Below are 18,733 nucleotides of genomic sequence, written 5' to 3'. Positions count from 1 at the left end.
ACTTCGGATAACTTTTGTTTTGCAGGCAGAACATCAGTGCATGCAACCATGTAAAATTTGGATGCCCCAACCGCGGGGGGTTACGGGCGGGGGCTGCATCCCCCGAATTTCAATGAAAAAATCATAAAAATTTGGAGTTTGCCCCCTCTTCTCCAGCTACTTTGGGGAGAAAACCCAAACTTTTGCTTTTTTCGTTCGCACTTTCATCTTGTGTAGCTACTGTGAATCTATTTCTCCCTTTTGACACGGCTCTTTGTGGAAATATGTCCGGAAGGAAACGTTTGTGCGTTAGGGAAATCGATGAGATGTTATATGATATGAAGTGTTTATGGTGAGGCCTTTGTTAGTCCTAACAGAGGAGGGAGGGAGCCTTTGCAATCCTTTCTTTTGTCTATACTTGTGGATAGACACACGCTTTAGACTCATGCTTTTGGCCTCTGGCTATCGTCAAGCTTCATTGCATTTCTAACATAGAGGCGACAGAAAGCTGACACTGCCAAACCTCATCCAATCCCCTCTCTCCTTGCCCTACCCCCCCTACCCCCGCCACTACTTCAGCTCGATCACCAGGTCTAAACACAAAGAAGAATGTGTGCCTTATCAGTACTAAATCACAGCGTTGGAAGCTTGGAGGAAAACAGCATCGTAAATACCAAGCATTTATTGTGTCTGTCAACTGAAGAGCCAACACGTGTTTGGGTTAGCCCAAACACGTGACATATTCCGAGAAAGGAGGGGGTGGGGGGATTTGGAATTTTCGAAACACGATTGCAAATTATGTTCCCGAACGAACTGTCAGTGTTTCAACCTCAATATACAAATATAAGTGTGGCAAACCCTCGATAATTGTATCTAAAGCTGTTTGTAACATATGTGTGCTACAAGGGACATACTTTTTTTGTAACATATGTGTTATGGCAGCGAACTAAGGGTCAAAGGAACAGAGAGTCATAGAGAGAATGCTGAAGAGTGGAAAAATGATATGGAATCCAAACAAGGGAATCTTTCTTCAGACATACGTCACCTTTGTGACAAAGTGGCTCAGATTTCAACCACTTTAAGCAAGTTGCCACTCTCCGGTGAACCCGAGTTACCGCGGGTAGACCAGCTGGCAGCACCATTTCGAAGGTTGCTGTCCCCTAGTCGTCCTAGGTCTCTTCGGGGCAACAAAACCGTACACATGTAAAAAAAAGATGCCACAGAGAGGTCGTTTCCAGTTCTTCAGGCAGCGAGTCAACTTTATCGGAAGAGAGAAAAGATAGAAAATCTCGAACCAATACTACGCAGGGTGGGATGCCTCCCTGGATGGCTGACCTGAATTCCATGCGGAAATTCGACGGAAATATTATAGCCACTTAGGCTGAGATTTATCTAAAGGAATCAGATACCAACCTTGAAATCCTTCAGATCTCACATAGATACAGGCTGGAGATTATTCCTCGTTTGCTAACGGGCATGGCTTATCATTGGTTCTACTCTCATAAGAATGATTTCCACACATATTGAGATTTCCGTAGGGCGTTTAAGAGGCGTTTTGCTTCTTCAGAGGCACGACCGTGACACCTGACACAATTCAAGAACAGAAAAACGAAAAAAAAAAAAACATTCTGCATATCCCTAGCTGGCAGAAGGTGGACAAGAACTTCGCCATCTGCAGCAGGAGACTTGGCAGCAGCATTGGCTGCTTCATTCCCCTGTATGCTCACATGGCTAGGTACACAACAGAAGCGGACATCAGCACTGGCAGACAAGGACACGAGCCGTCATAAAATGTGCTGCACAACTGGATGCCGGGAATTTGTCGATTCCAGTGTCTGAAGCACGCTGATCGAGTCACTGCAGACAAGGACTTTCTTCAGACGATTCACATCAGCAAAGTCTAGCACCTTGATATGGCGTACAACTCTGGCATACAGATGGAATAGGCAGGATGTAACAAATAACCGGCGCACCCAACTGATTCGGCTGACTTGGACCCATCTGCATAAAACAAGTTAAAATTGGGGTTATGAGATCTAAGCTCTAAAAACCTTTGTTGGTATATGACCATCAGTTTGTCTGCCTTTTGGAGATCAGTCAGAGTACTTGTTTTTGTAGTTGATCAGTAGTTGTTGATTCACACTGAATGAGACTGGATTTTTAACCACAGCTGTTGAGTTTATGCATCTCCATCTTCATTTAGTTTTGAAAAATATTTTAAAAATAAAAAACCATGCTTACCCATTCTTACATGTTCATATGGCTTAAATACCAGCCACTCATACACTTCATCCATGATGCACAAGACGTTCCACTTCTTGCAAAGATCAGCAATAAATTGCAGCTCCTTGCGAGAGAACACCTTTCCCACCGGATTGTGAGGAGTGTTGATGATAATTGACTTGGTTCGTTCATTGAAGAGATTTGTCAGAGCATCAGGATCAAGGACCCAATCACTAGACATAAGTCGACCATTTTCTGGCTGTTTCTTCTGCAAGAAAAATGAAATACTGCTAAAGTGTTTTGAGGGAAAACAAGTACAGTAGGTTGATTGGCTGATAATTGCAAATTTTAATGGGTACGTCAGCACTGAGGTAATTTGCGGGCTTCCCTTATGATGTTCCTTTTGTTGCGCACCCCTGGATTACCACATCACAATAGTTGACCAATCCCTGTGTGTGGCAGAGTTATGTTATTGCTACACTAAAGCACTCTCAGCATGCACAATTAGAAAAATTACAAACTTTTTGCCATTCCATTGTACAACGTTTATTAAAATCATATCACTTTAAATATTTACTGCAATATAATACCACTATACTTACTTATGAAATCACATTACATCACTTTTCCTTTATAACAGTGTTTTTAACAAATTTAACATCACCTCTCGCAACTCAAAACAACGTTCAGTCTTTTTACACTCTGTTGCCCTGGCAACAGATTCAATATGGGTCTCGATACCAGAAATGTCTTTCACTTCCAGATTTGCATTTAATCAACATTCAGCCAAAATTACAAATTTAAGAACACTAACAATAATAACACAGCAAACAAGTAAGTCAAACATATTACCATGAAAATCGCAAACAAATAAAACATATACATGGTAAAAATAAGCAAGGCGTACCACCCTTAGGAAAAGCAGAACTTCTCTAAGGCCATGGATTAAAAGAATAAACGTTATGTAGATCAACTCCTCATCAGTAACATATTCAAAAATGCATTGAAGAACTAAAATCAATAACTCACTGATATAAATTTGCAAGTTCAAACAGAATGAATAACTAATTCACTATGCCAAAGATGGGACTTATATTCTTATTAAGAATAATTAAAACACATCTCGTACTAGAGATGCTATGCCATTATGCTGAGGCTGTAAGGTTACTCGGCACACAAAAGGGACAAGAGACAGAACAACACAAGCCTCACAGAGGACTATTCTGGCTGAAGGTACAGACAGCAGAACCTCAAGCAAGTGGTTCGTATGTGTGTTACGTGAGAAAAGGTTGACATTTGGGTGCCTGCAAAGAGACACTGAGAATAAAAAGAGAAAGGTGAAACGGGAACTCAAAACATCAAAAGTGTAAAAACAAAAACAGTAGGTGTCATTATCAGTGTACCAATCATAAACCACTAGAAAAGGTTCAACATGCACAAAGGACAATCAGGCTACAGTACATGCTTCACAGTGTGTTACTGTGCATGTCAACTTTGAATATGTTCCTACCTCAGGTGGCTATTTCAGTATGCCAAATTTCAAATTAATCAAAATATGTGAAGTCGAAAAATGCCTCTTCATTGGGGATGCTACAGGAACAGATACTGCCAGCTCTGATGTCGGAAGATGGTACATTTCCAGGGTTTTTTCAACAAGATGGTGCACCTCCCCATTATGGCATCAAGGTGTCAGTACTTGGATGAACAATTTCCTGGGGCATGGATTGGTCGACGTGGGCCAGTTGAATGACCTGCCCGATCACCAGACCTAACTCCAATGGACTTCTACCTTTGGGGACATGTTAAGGCTATGGTGTATGGTGTGAAAATTCGTGATCTTCGTCATCTGGAACAATGTATCATGGCTGCCTTTGAGCACATTTCACCAGACACCTTGTTCGGTTTCCACAGACATGGGAGAAGCATCTGCACATGTACATTGCCCAACACGGACAACATGTGGAGCACATTCTGCAACAGGTAAACATCACTTTCAGTTGCCCATAACTTTTCACCAAATGAAGTTACATGAAATCTGATTTCCGAAGTGACATCCTGACGAAATTCTAGCATATGGTCATGTATCACATGACCCATCTATCATTTTAAATAAAAAGCTGAATTCAAGATGGCGGAAATAAAATGGCAGCCATCCCCATGACATACTCCAAAAGGTGTCCCCCTAGGCCGATTTTGTATCACCCATATCAAATTCCATGAAAATACATCACTGCGGATTTTACAAGGGGTGTACACATGAAATGTACCAACATATCAGTTTATCTGTTTATTTTATTACATTAATTATGGTGACTACTGTCACCACCACATTGGAACTTGTAGCAGTCTGCTTTGCGGGTTTCTGGTCTGGCCGCTAGGTGCTCTAGTGTTTTTGGATTGTCTGCTGCTGCTTGGTTTTACTTGCTCAAGTAGCTGCTCCAGCTCCCAGGCTTGGTCTGGAGCCATGATGCCTTATTGGTGGTACTCCATAAAACATGGCTCCTCACACAGGGGAGCTGTGTCATCAAATAGTTCTGGAGAAGAGAAGTAGTTGTCCATAAATAATTTATGACCAACTCCCTTCACCTTCTCCATCAACGCTACAACTAACCTGTGCGTCGCAGATGTTGTGGCAGTGGCTCTGTCTTTGTCCTTGCCCAGATATACGGTCATGTCATATGTATATCCCAAAGAATTAAAGAGTTTGTAGATCTTGATAACAAACCTCTTATGCTTCTTTGGAATATACTGTTTGAAGATGACTTTCCCTTTGTACAAGACCATAGCTTCATCAACTGCTAAGTGCTCTGTAGGATAGTAGCATTTACAGCTAAGCTCATTGATCTTGTCAAAGACAAACCTCATCTTTCACAGCCTATTATAATTGGGATTTTGGGTAGAGGGGTTCTTTGTATTGTCCTCAAAGTGTAGGAATCTGAGCAAGTGGATGAAGCGGTTACGTGAAATCTGTTGTCCGTAAAACTGTGTGTAACGGTGGGGTTTTGTGGACCAGTAGTCTCGCAAACATGTTCTGCAGTCATGTCCCATCAGTATTGTCAAACCAATGAGTCTTCATTTCATCAATGGTCAATTCACGTTCGGGCTTTCTCGTTGGGTGCTTTGCGATATGTTGGTTGTAGTACCTGTTGGTCTCAGTCACCAGATGCTGGAAGATTTCTTTGGAGAAAGTCAGTGCAAAAAAGTCCAAGGGAGAGGATGCATCGTCAATGTGTAAAGCGTTCAGTCCAGTGTGTCCTAGGAAAGAAAGGTCGGGGGTTGGGAGCAGACCTACAAGTTCAGGGAGGAGGTTGCCAGTCGGATGGTGCAGGAGCAGGAGGAGGGGAAGGGGAACGTCTTTGTGACATATCATCAGAATCACATTCTGATTATATATCAGAGGGAATGCCAAGCTCTTCTTCATCCCAATCGGAGTCTGTATCCATCTCATCTCGAATTTCATCAGAACTGAGATCACTCGGGGCAGCCATGGTCGACTATAAGCTTCTTGGGGACACAGCAGGCACAGACGACACTATCACACTTCACACGTCACACAAAAGAAGCAAAGATGATAAGAAAGTCTTGGGAAGAGTCACACTTCACTCAAAAATCTTTGGCACTTGGTCACAAAACGAGTCTCACGAATGCACAACCTTCCAGGAGGAAAAGCTAGAACGGAGTGAAAATAGCATGCAGCTACTTCCAAATTCTATTTTTAGACAATGCAGGGTAACCTTTGTAGCCACTTGTGAAACACTTGTGCTCAAGAACAAAGGCTATTCTTCAGCGCACCTCGAACTTCCATTCTTACGACGCAGTTTCAACAACCCCTCTTCCCCCTTACCCTGTGTATCGTAGATTTAGGAATTTGCAGTTGCCTGCTAGCTTGGCGTATGGATTTCCTCAGACACTTTCCTTTTTGAAAGCTTACCTCTTATCGGCAACAAAGAACCGGTTTCGCGTAACTGTTTTTCCCATTTCTTTATTGAAATGTACGACGGAACTTCTTTAGCACCCAAACCATAACGTGCACAAAATTGTCTATGAACAAGTGTCACAGACTTCACTTCAGACAACGTTAAAACACAAAACACCTTTTCTTGTGGCGACCACATGACAAATGGCTACTGAGAAACTGATAATATCACTTTTCAAGACATTCTGGTTACTGCGCATGCGCAACTACCACTGAATGTGTTGCTAAAAAAATTCTGAGCCATTCTTTAAAATGAAATAACAATCACATCATTCTGACAGTTTGTTTGAAAGTTATGAATTTTTCTTTTATTATACGTATAAGCGGGACATGCTGTACCATATCACGAAGGAAAAATATAGATAATTAAATTTTATATCAGTACTGGTAAAAAAAAAATTGTATGAGTCTATCCTTGATATAATGAATTTAGCCAAGTTCCTATCATAAGTCCTTTCTGAATAAGAGAAGTGCATATGATGATACAAACAAAAAGTCTTACAGGTATGTAGGTAAGCAAAGAAAACAACTTACAACACACAAAGGTATGAAGACAGGTTTTCCTCCTGCTGCCTTCACCATTGGTTCGTAACAATCAAAAAATGGTTCAATGATGATAACTTCATCACCAGGATGAGTGTGTCCCATTATTGTGCTGAACAAAGCTTCATAAGCTCCGGCTGTGACTAGAACTTCAGTCTGTGGGTTTATTTCTCGGCCAATGAGCTGCGAATATAGCTTCGAAAGTGCGTTTACCAGAGGAGGATGTCCCTATAATAAAAATAACATTATCATCATGTGACAGCTACTACAAAGTACATATGTACACATGAAAACACTCACATGAACATTTCAACCAATATTGTAGCAATTTAAATTTGTTCAGAACATTGGCAAATATACATGTTAAATTCTGGAACATACTGCGACTGTCTGTAATGTATATTTCATAATGTTTTGAGTGCTACATGAGCCTTGAGGTATGTTATTAGTAGGGGATGGACTTACGAGGAGCATGTCAAAAAAAAGGGCCGATTGGTTATTACAGAGACTAAAATCAAGCGAGAAAATTTTTATTTTGATGGTATACAAGTGCATACCCTGGCTATTTTTCTACATAGTCCCAATGACACTCCAATCATTTTTGGTACCGTGGAACACGTTTACGTAGACCCTCTGCATAGAAATCTACAGCCTGCAATCTCAGCCAGTCGAGAACTGATGTCTTGAGAACTTCACTATCATCAAAACGTTGCAAAGGAAGCCACTTTTTGAGGTGAAAGAACAGAAAGTAATCACTTGGGGCAAGATCGGGACTGTATGGTGGCTGATTAAAACGTTCCCATTGGAATTTTTGAATTGTCGCAAGAGTACGGTCAGCTGTGTGAGGGCGGGCATTGTCATGAATAAGCAGAATTCCAGACCGTAACATTCCTCTTCACAGGTTTTGGATGGCACGTCGCAGATTAGACAGTGTTAGCAATACACATCTGCTGTGATGGTTCGTCCTGGTTCCATGAAGGATTACACCTTTTTGGTCCCAAAACACGGTTGCTATGATTTTGCGATGTTGTGGTGTTTGCTTCAATTTCTTCAGTTTCGGTGAACGGGAGTGTCACCATTGCATGGATTGCTGCTTCAACTCACCAGTGAGATATGATATTCAGGTTTCGTCTCCAGTCACTATGAATGAAAACAAGTCATCCCCATCCATGTCCCACCAAAAACATCAAGTGCTGATTTCATTATTTCATCTTTGTGAGAGTTTGTCAACATTTTTGGCACCCACCTTGCACACAGTTTGCGATAACCCAGATTGTCTGTTACAATTCGGTGCAATGTTTTATCAGACACTTCAGGAAACTTCTTGCCTAGATCAGTAATGGTGAAATGGCGATTGGATCGCACTTTCTCATCAACACATTGCACAAGGTTGCCTGTCTGAACATTAAGCCTGCTGCTCCGCTCGTCATCATGAACATTTGAACGTCCTTCCCAAAAAGCACGGCACCATTGTCTTACCTTTCCTTCACTCATTACTGTTGGTCCGTAAATGGCACACAATTCCCGATGAATGTCAGCTGCACTCAGTTCTCTTGCGTTGAGAAATCTGATCACGGACCTCACCTCACATTTGGTGGGATTTTCTATTACAGCAGACATTTCAGCTTCCTGCTACTGGCATATACTCACCTCCACACTGAGAAATATACCTCTGTTGCAGGCACAGAATACTAAAGCATGCTTCCGTGCACGCACAGCCTTGTCGGTGTTGCCAGTCCCAAGTAAAAAATTATTGGCCCTTTCTTTGACATATGCCTCGTATATACATTAAAAAAGGCTAAAATATGCATGGAAATACGAGGTGTGTTCAAAAAAAGACCAAACTTTTGCTGTTCTTGCTTATAACACACACTTTCAAGCATTATCTCCTTCAAAGTACTCCCCCTCAGCACACCATTGCCACAGTTTTTTCCAATTTTGGAATGCCTGCTGGAACGCACTTTTCTGAATGGCAAGTAAGTAGTACTCTCGTCGCATTTTCCTGAATTTCCACGATGGTCTAGAAACGCCACCCTTTCAAAGTGATTTTCAGTTTGGGAAAGAGAAAAAAGTCTGCAGGGCCCACGTCTGGAGAATATGGTGCATGGGGTACAACAGAAGTGGGTTTTTTTGACCAGATAACTTGTGACAAGGAGCGATGTGTGAGGTGGAGGGTTGTCGTGATGCAACATACACGACTGATTCAGTCCTCTTCCTGCGCACAGAATCTCTCAATCGTGTTAGAATTCTCTGGTAGACTTCCTTGTTTACCGTCTGACCAGGTGGTACAAATTCATGGTGCACAACACCTTTCTAATCAAAAAACACAACCATCATCACCTTGATTTTTGACCGACTCATCCGCGCTTTCTTTGGTCGAGTAGACCCTTTCCCCAAACATTCCGAAGACTGCCTCTTCCTTTCCACATCGTATCCGTAAAGACATGTCTCATCTCCTGTGACGATGTTTTTGAGAAAAGTTTTTGTCAGCATTTGCATTTGCATGCAGTTCCTGACAGATTTGAACTCTATTCTGCTTCTGATCATGTGTCAACATACGCGGCATGAATTTTGCACTGACGCGATGCATGTCAAGTTTTTCAGTTAGGATTTTACGGCAGGATCCTACACTTATGCCAACTTCTTCAGCAACCTCACGGACAGTTAAACAATGATTTCCACGAATCACAGCATGAAAAATCTCAACATGTTGGTCGTCTGTTGACGTGGAAAGTCGTCCAGCCCTTGGATCTTTGGCAATCGAACTCCTGCCCTCCTTAAAGTGCTTAAACCAATCATAGCACTGCGTTCAGCTCATGCAGTCTTCCCTGTAGGCTTGGTTAAGCATTTGGAATGTTTCCGTAAAAGTTTTCTCAAGCTTTACGCAAAATTTCACACACACGCATTGCTCCTCCAACTCCTTCGTTGTTGCTTTGTCACTAATCTGACGAGCTGCTTGTGCACAACCTCACTCAATCGGCTGCTACTCGACAACTAATGCATAGATCGGAACCCAGTAAAAGGCGATCTCTTACCAAGATATGCCGCTAGGCATGCACTGTAGCCAGATCACGCCATCTGCATCCATTGGCGCGCGATTAAAAAAGTGCGGTCTTATTTTTAACCCACCTCGAATATACTATACATTTTTAAAAAGGTGTCATAAAAATTATGTATTACAATCTACACATGTTTTATTGATTGATTTATTGAGTTGGTGTTTAAGACCACTTTGTGTACAGTAAGGCTAATCGGAACTGGATGTACAGTTTAAAGTGGGATCTGAACCACTGTCATGTACTTCAACCCGATATCAAATCCAGGACCGCTTAATTATACATGCTTTATGACTGGCAATGTGTCAGGTGATCTTGGAATGTGACGATGGCAAGAATAGTGTTCCATTCCATCAATTGTCACAATCAATGAAACATAGACGGCGTTTCTCAATCCTCAAAAGAAACAGCAATCAGTTCAATGGAAGCATGGCAATTCACAACCACAAAATAAATTTTTGGACAGTTTTCAGACCGCGACGATGTGATCCTCACTTATTTCATTCCAAGAGGCATTATGATAATGGCTTCATGTGTGAGGATCTTTTGTGAAGCAGCAACTCCTCCAAGGATTGCAAAAATGCCCGGAAAAGTCTGCACTACAAGACAATGCTCCTGCTAATCACTTTTCCCTTATTCAGGGGTTTCTGTGACAATAACTTTCAAGTAATCCTCATGCTCCCAACTTAACTTGACCTTGCCTCCAGCTATTTTGGCTTTCTCCAATGATGAAGGACATCGTCTGCGATCACTCATCTCCATGCAATCATGACATTAATGTTGTGAAAAATGTGTACATCAACAGGGTGATTATGCTGAGAAGTGACAGTAGTTTCAGTTTTCTGGTGTAAGTAGTTTTCTAGAAAAAATAGGTGACCTTTGATCCTGAATGCACTTCATATTTGTATGGGCTCAATGTGTTATCTGCTCAGTCTTGAAATAAATATTATATTAAAACCACACTTTAAATAAATATGTTAGGACTACTTACGAATCCTCTTGTGTACTGGTTAAGCAACACATTTTGTCCTGTGGTTACATCTGAGAGGGCTTTCGTCACATAATCAGGTGCAGCAAAATCTGGAAAACCTTGGCCAAGATTCAATGGCTTATGCTCCAAAGCCAACTGAATGTATTCTACCCTGGAAAGAAAAGAAAATATATGAAGCTCACAAATTCCATCAAAAGTATGAGCATTTTGTTTCATATACACGAAAAGAATGCACTACATTCAGGTTATGTCATATACAGGGTGTTCCTGTCATACATTGTAGCTTCACGTTGAGCATTGACATGGTATGCCAAAGACCGAGGTGTGACTCCTAGTTGGTACCACAATTTTCACGTAAGTTTTAAATAAGTTAAACACCTATATATGTACTTTGAGTGAAACATTTAACTCAGTCTCTATGGCAGAGTGCAATGCCAAGAAATTGGAAGTTCAGGTTTAAACTCGGATCAGGCAAAGTGTATCATTCTGTTTGATCAATCACCATTTCATCAATCATCACCACAATTAAACCAACAGGTAGGAAAGCAATATGCAATAACCAAAACATAAGTGTTTAGTGTACCATTTTCCACAGTAGTCCTTTAAATTAAGGTTTCTGGTTGTTCACATTACAATTGTTCATTCTTGTAGTCCATCTCCTTGAACCTCAGATTGCTCAAAGAGTCTGGACTATATGGCATGTGCGGCAGGAAGTTCTACATCAGTTTTCTAAATGCCATTTTCTCTCTCACACACACACACAAAACACACTCTCACTCACTCTCTCCCTCCCCACACTATCATGGAGGAAACAAAACAATCCCATCACTTCCTCGCCTAGTAGGGAAGAACTACTTTATATTTTTCCTGTGAGAAGTGTTGAATAACACTGTATTAGGGTGGTCACTCTAGGAACTTTCTAAAAATTCAAGGATACAAGCAGATGTTTTTTCTATTTCAACCTCTCACCACCCACACATACACACACACAAATATATAAACAATATTAAGGGTCTGTGTGATTCCAATGTGTCCAAAAATTTTAATTCAATTCAATGAAATGGTATACATATTTAAATATTTTATTTAAGGTGTGGAATGTACATTTTCAATTTCAAATACTCTTGACTTGAAGTACATCTACAAACAAAAGTCACAATATAAAACCAATACTAATATACTGTACAAATCTAAGAAAAAATGGGTGATTATAGGCCTATAACACTTTCACACTCAAATTTACCTAATCAACTTTAAGATATATTATATTGAAATAATCTTTTGCATGTCAGATAGATTGTTCTGCAAAGGACACTAACAAAGTAAATGGATTGAGAGAATTCTCTTTTATTCTCCACACAGCTTTGTTTTCCTTCCTCGATAAAAATACAGCTAAACTGTGAGAAGCATGCCTTAAGGCATTTATAAAAATGTATAAATTCAATGGGATTTGGAATAATAAAAGTTGCAATTTTTCACATCTAAGGAGAAAAATGCATGCAGATATCATGCATAATTCCGGGAGTCAATAATTCAGGCACAATTCCTGGAAATCAAGGAATGAGTAGCCACCTTATGTATTGGTCAGAGAAAATTCATTGAACAAGTAGATCATTTCCCACAACAATACCAGGAGTCAATAATGTTCTTGGCCACCAAGCACGAGATTCACTTCCACACAAGGACAAACACTCATGACTGAAGTACTTTCAGTCTAGTAAAAATTTCAACATTTCCCTTCACCAAAAAGGTTGGTGATAGCTCTACCATCCCCTCTCCTTCTCATCTCATGCAGGACTGGTGAAACAAGAGCAGGACCCCACCAGTACTGGTGACAAGCTGAAACATTTTCTATCATGACACAGCATTCAACTTTCCATTTATTGCTAATTATGTCCTTAGGTACTAAATCCCTTGTGTGTGAAATAACCATCCCTTGTGTGTTAAAATACTTTTAAAAAAATTTAAAAACGAGAAGAAAAAATCGGAAGACCCATCTGAACAAAGAGAACGGAAATTTGCAGAAAAAGACCATATATCAAGATGGAAATGTCTTTATGTGACTCATGTACAATATTTTCCTCTTTCCAAGTTGAAGGTGTAATGCTATAAAATATTACTGTGGTCTTTTGGTGGGCATACAAAAAATGTTACAAATATTTCTATGTTAACTTTTTTCATAATTGGGAAAAGAGAGATGCGGTGGTATATAAATATGGAGAAACCAGTACTCACTTTTATCCGTGAAGCTGTTTTTTCTTCTTTTTCGACTCATTACATCGGCAGGTCCATCAGATCTGTCAATGAAAGAATCCAACAGCACTTTGCAGATGCAAAAAAAAAGCCCAACCCACTACTGGTCTTGCTAAACATATCAAATACAATAGCCATAAAATTCAAAAGGTTCAAGTCAAACACACTGCCCACACGCTCGTAGACACCAAAATCAAGGAAATGCACGCCATAATGCACTTCCTGCACGAGCTAAACATCGATAGCGGGTAAGCGCACCACACTTGGATTCCTCTACTACAACAGTTATCGCCCAGAAATAGCAGACGACACAGACCCAGACACACAGTTAACAACAGCACACCTAGGGGCAGCCAGAGAACTACAAACAAAAGATGCACGCCAAGCAACAGTACAGCAAGTTCTAGCACTGAAATTCTCGAAAAGGAAGAAAAAACAGCTTCGCGGATAAAAGTGAGTACTAGTTTCTCCGTATTTTAACTTTTTTGTTAAGTTATTACAGGGGAATGTGCATGTGTGAGACTTCTCGTATTTTCTCCCCTCTTCATGCAAATATGTTTAGTTTCTGTTTTAGTTCCTTACTTCCCTTATATTCTTAGTCTCTTTTCTATTTCATTCTCTCTTCTGCTTCATTTATACTTCCACAATTTTATGTCCATACTCTAACAAAATGGGTTGGGGCACAAAATGTCAACCAATGAAAATGGTTTGTATATTGTTTCTTGCACAAAATATGTAGTACAAAAAACTGCATTACACATACTACAATGTGGAGAGCTATCCAGTATGCAGCACATGTTCAATATGTCCACCTTTTTGTCGCAGAACCTCTTCCAGATGGATTCGTCAACACAAATCGTCTCCCAATACCTGTCAAAAGTAATGATAGTTGCAGCTCTCTGTAGGTACATTTTCTTCTTTATGTAGCCCACAAGACGAAGTCAGAGCCATGATAGCTCAGTCATTAGGGCATCTGACTACCATGTAAGAGGCCGAGGTTCGATCCCTGGTGCGAGAGAACCGGGACTTTCTCCACCTGTTCAAGCGGTTCCGGCACCCACCCAGCGTCTCACAAAATAGGTACCTGGATAAAACTCTGGGGAGTAAAGAGGGCAGGGGCATGGTGCTGATCACATCACCCCCACCTACAGCCGTGATCAAGAAGATGTGGAACCCTAACTACACATGTGCCTTCATGGCATGGTGAAAAGAACAGGGGAGCACTTTACTTTTTACAAGGGGTTAATATCGGAGCTGTGCAGAGGCCACAGTGTTCTGCTCAGAAAATGATTATAGACATGACGGTAAACTGATCACGCAGGAAGTCAAAAACAATGTCCGCTGTGTGCAGGGGAAACCTGTCTTAAACACACACACTGTCTCCCCATACACCTCAATCTCGTACACATTGTGATGGGGCTCTCTCACCAAAAATTTCACATTCTTCTTGTGTCAATCTTCCCCTGTGTGCCACGCTGCACAAAACTACAGCCAGGGGCAGGGTGGGGTGCCCATGCATTACATTGTTACAGGCTACCATCTGTTGAACCATTTTTGACTCAAGCTGCGTTGCATGAAAATATATTACTCGGACACCCAACAATATGAAAAATATACATATTTTCAATGGATGACATCTCGTGCCCCACCATGTATGTTCATCCAGCGCTGTTCTTGGATCTTCCTCTTTTTTGATGCCCTTCACAGAAAAAAGATTATTCTTCTTTCTCTCCTGTGAACAAGATTCTATTTTTTTTGAAGGAAAGTTTAGATCAGCCTAACAGTACCAACATTAAAATAAGTTTCTTATTATACGTGGTGACTCTGTGGCCAAAAGTGTGTGGTCAACTGTAGATCTTGTCATCAAAGTTCACACATGACAGCCTGATCATGGACATTCTTTGAGAGTGTCAATCATCCATCATCAATTTCATCATCAAATCATCATTCATCCTCATCATCATAATTAGCCAAAACTGGAAGAAAATTGAGGTTAAATAACAAAAATATGAAATATGACTGCATTAAATGTAGTTTTGCTTCATTGTATTCTGTAATTATGTATTGAAGCTTTTTGGTAGGCCTCCGTGGCAGAGTGGTTAGCACATCATACTCGAATACCAGCCTGGGCATGGGTGTTCTTTGCAAGTTGATTGATTGATTGAGTTGGTGTTTTAAGCCCACTTTATGCAGATAAGGTTAATCGGGGCTGGACACACAGTTTAAAGTGGTATCCGAACCACTATGTTCCTCCACCAGCACCCCTTGATTACAATGCAATGACACAACCACTGCGCCATCGGGGAGGCACCCTTCTTTGTGAGTGTCCCTTCATTCATTTCATCATATCATCACTCATCTTCATCTTCGTGATTAGCCAAAAGTGGCAGAAAAGCGAAGTAAAACAAACCAAATGAATCAAAGAAACTTTTCAGGCTATGGTTAGAAAAAAAAATGTAAAAAAAAAGGTCAGAATGTAAATATGATGAGCATTATCATAATGGAAATAAAAAATAATTGTATCTACCATACACTCTTCTCTGATCCTTGATATCGAGGAGGTAAGCCAAATTTATCACCACTCATTGTTGCAGTAGTTTGAATGGATCTCTCAAGTTGTATGCTCTGATGAAGTTGGTGTGCAAGTTCTTTCACTCGTGCCAGCAATCGTTGTCGAGTACTACTCAGCATCTGCAAGTGAGGAAAAAAATATTTTTAAGCCAGATTTGAATTAGTAAATCAAAAGAAAATAAACTAATCTTGGAGAATGGGTAAAACTTTTTTGGTTATTGTGTGTATTAACATAATCATCTAACATTCACGTTTGTACCCTCTATGACAGAGCTATGCCAAATAATAATAAGAAAAAAACATTTGTGATAAATGCAAACTTGTACTATGTTCTCAGACTGCCTAATTCCTATGGTTGAGATGCATATACTCATTGACAAAGGATTCATTTGTGTTTTAAGCACGGTGGGTTGATTTAAATCGCAATTAAAATTGAAAGTACATTTATCTTGTAATCATTTATTATTATTTATTAGGCTCTAAGAAAGAAAAAGGAAACAAAATATATGTAATGACTAGGACTAGGATTTTTTGAACAAAAAATCACCAAAACATGCTATATAACCTAAAATTTTACAAAATATGCACTATAGTTTGTAAAATATGTCCTTATAACTATACTGTTTCAAACATTATTATCTAACTTATGCTGAAATGTTTTCATATACATACTATTTTTAGTTCACTTTATGGGCCCTGATGAGTTAAAATGCACAATGAATACTTTCTGTAAATTTTCAATGACAAATTAAAAAAAGATTTTGCTGGAGTCAAAAAAAAAAAGCCGAGTGAACATGGGAGTAAGAACGAATCGACTTGGAAAATGACTGTATATTTCTTGAAAAAGAGAAAATATGCTGAATATGACCGAAAATCCATGAAATAACTTTATCATGTAGAAATGGCCAAATATGCCAAAATATGCTCTTAAAAGCACCATAATTCAATTAGTTTCTTCTGAGTAAATAAATTAATAAATAAATTGAAGAAATGTGTTTTCCTTATAACTGACTGTTACCAAGATTATTGCAGTCTGTCACATAATTATTTTATAAAGGACACTAACAAATAAACGAACTGAGAGAATTCTGTTTTATTTTCCATGCAGATTTATTTTCCTTCCTTGAGAATAATAAAAGCTAAACTGTGAAAAACTTGCCTCAGGGCATTATTAAGCATAAATATAAATTCAATGGGATTTGGATTAATAACACTTGCAATTTTTTGAATAGTCACCCAGTCATAAAGGGCCCACATATCAATAATAATAAAAAAACAAATTCATCTTATTTCATGAAATCCTGCTAGCTAGTTTCGAACAACACCAGCGATTAAGGTTGACAGATTATTTAAATACATGTACCGTGCGTCCATTTCGATCTGCAGCCGAGAGATCGGGAGAAGCGTGGTGGGCGGCACTGACGGAGATGCCGACATTTGCGGCCTGAAATGCCCGCTTATTTTTATGGACATATGCAGACATTTATATAAATATTGCAAAACGAGCTCTAACCTGTGTTATAAGAGTATGGTTTTAATTTTAGTAGCTTAGTGACTGTATGTGCCGATGATTTTGACACGCCCACCTCTTGTGAAACACGGCGTAGAGGTTTGTTTGGAGAACATTCTAACACTGCACCAATATCATCGAGTTTTGCTTCGGTTAGAATCCGTCGTTTTTGCTTAGGTGTTTTAAAATTTAACGATACAGTTTCTCGTAATTTAAGGACAAGATGTCTAACCGTATATCTGTGTGGAGTTGAAACGCATGGGAATTTCTGTACAAATTACCTACACACGTCTCGACACGAGTTTGTTTTCACGTAGGTACGTGTCATACATAAAAAAATCTTTGTTCTAACGTGAATCTTGCGGCTGGCATTCCAATCGTCTCACTGACACGTCACACATACACACTACAGTAACACAAACAAGTAACTGCAAGTAACCAAGAATAACACTCTTGCGCACAGTACGAAATTAACACGCTCTTGGTTTACATTGCTCGCCACTATATTTACAACTCTGTCTTCATCTAGCCGCGAAGGAACAAAAAAATCGAGCTTGGAGATTTCGGATTGCAAGGAAGCTCACGAACACTATTGACTTTTAACGGTTTCTTCTACAGCGTAATCTTGATACAGTGTTGCACATTCAAAACCTCCAAACGATCCCCATCGGCACAAAACTCTTTCAAGGATATAAACTTAAGCAGGACGTTACTGGTCAAAACTATGATTAAAATGTTTTATTATCTGTGGCTCTTAACATAGTTTCTAAAGCGTATTTTTTTGTGTATATAAGAGCAGAACTTGGATGAATTACAGAAGAACTTTTGCGTGTTATAACACAGGTTAGTGATCGTTTTGCAATATTTATATAAATGTCTGCATATGTCTACAAAAATAAGCGGGCATTACAGGCCGCAAATGTCGGCATCTCCGTCAGCGCCGCCCGCCACGCTTCTCCCGATCTCTCGGCTGCAGATCGAAATGAACGCACGGATTTGCGTATGCAACAATGGGAAACACTGTTGACGGCCACCGTGGCTGAGTGCTCTGAGCATCACCCTAACAAGCCAGAGACCCCAGGTTTGAACCATGATCAGGCATGAATGTGTCATGATTCGGGAAAGGATTTTAAGGTGCAAATTATGGTCGGGAAAGGAAAAAAAAATGTTTCTGAAAATGTTTTCAAGAAGGTGCTGATAAAATGACTTTATTCCATACTGTCTTCATCATCATCATTCTTACTGGTGTAAGTAACGTCCCGTGTAACTTGGCTTTTCTTTTGAAGGGTGGTGCTACACTCAGAGAAATAAATGCATCATATCGATTGATGCACCAGAATGCATCGATTGATGCACTAAAGTGTGTTTTGTAGCTTCTTCAAAGAATCAGATTCACATTTCATGCATTTTGGTGCATTTTTGTATGTCGTGAAAGAAACACCAAAGTGCACCATTTGATTCAAGTGAGGTTTTTTTTTCAGTCGAGATGTACTTTAATGCATCACTTGATGTTCCTTGATGCACCTTCCTGCATCTTCTTGGATGATGCACTTAAACGTTTCGTCTGAGCTACATGAAGCATCAAAACGCATCAGCTGATGCATTAAAGTGCATCTTGACTGAAAGAAATA

General features: G+C 39.9%; 1 protein-coding gene across 3 annotated transcripts in view; it reads right to left on the bottom strand.

Moving 5' to 3' along the window:
* The window catches only part of Kyat (Kynurenine aminotransferase), a 73,211-nt gene that overhangs the window by 44,616 nt on the left and 9,862 nt on the right, over window positions 1-18,733 (bottom strand). For all 3 annotated transcript variants that reach the window (XM_083109935.1, XM_083109934.1, XM_083109936.1), the window contains exons 2-5: window positions 15,549-15,712; window positions 10,769-10,919; window positions 6,713-6,949; window positions 2,221-2,470 (exon numbers count right to left, since the gene is read on the bottom strand). In XM_083109935.1, coding sequence (XP_082966061.1) covers window positions 2,221-2,470; window positions 6,713-6,949; window positions 10,769-10,919; window positions 15,549-15,712 — 802 coding nt within the window. The remainder of the gene's footprint in view (window positions 1-2,220; window positions 2,471-6,712; window positions 6,950-10,768; window positions 10,920-15,548; window positions 15,713-18,733) is intronic.

Source organism: Lepisma saccharinum, chromosome 23 (assembly GCF_977018435.1).
Source record: "Lepisma saccharinum chromosome 23, izLepSacc3.1, whole genome shotgun sequence".
Classification (NCBI taxonomy): domain Eukaryota; kingdom Metazoa; phylum Arthropoda; class Insecta; order Zygentoma; family Lepismatidae; genus Lepisma; species Lepisma saccharinum.
The sequence above is the reverse complement of the archived record's forward strand: the minus strand, read 5'-3'. Positions and strand labels throughout refer to the sequence as shown.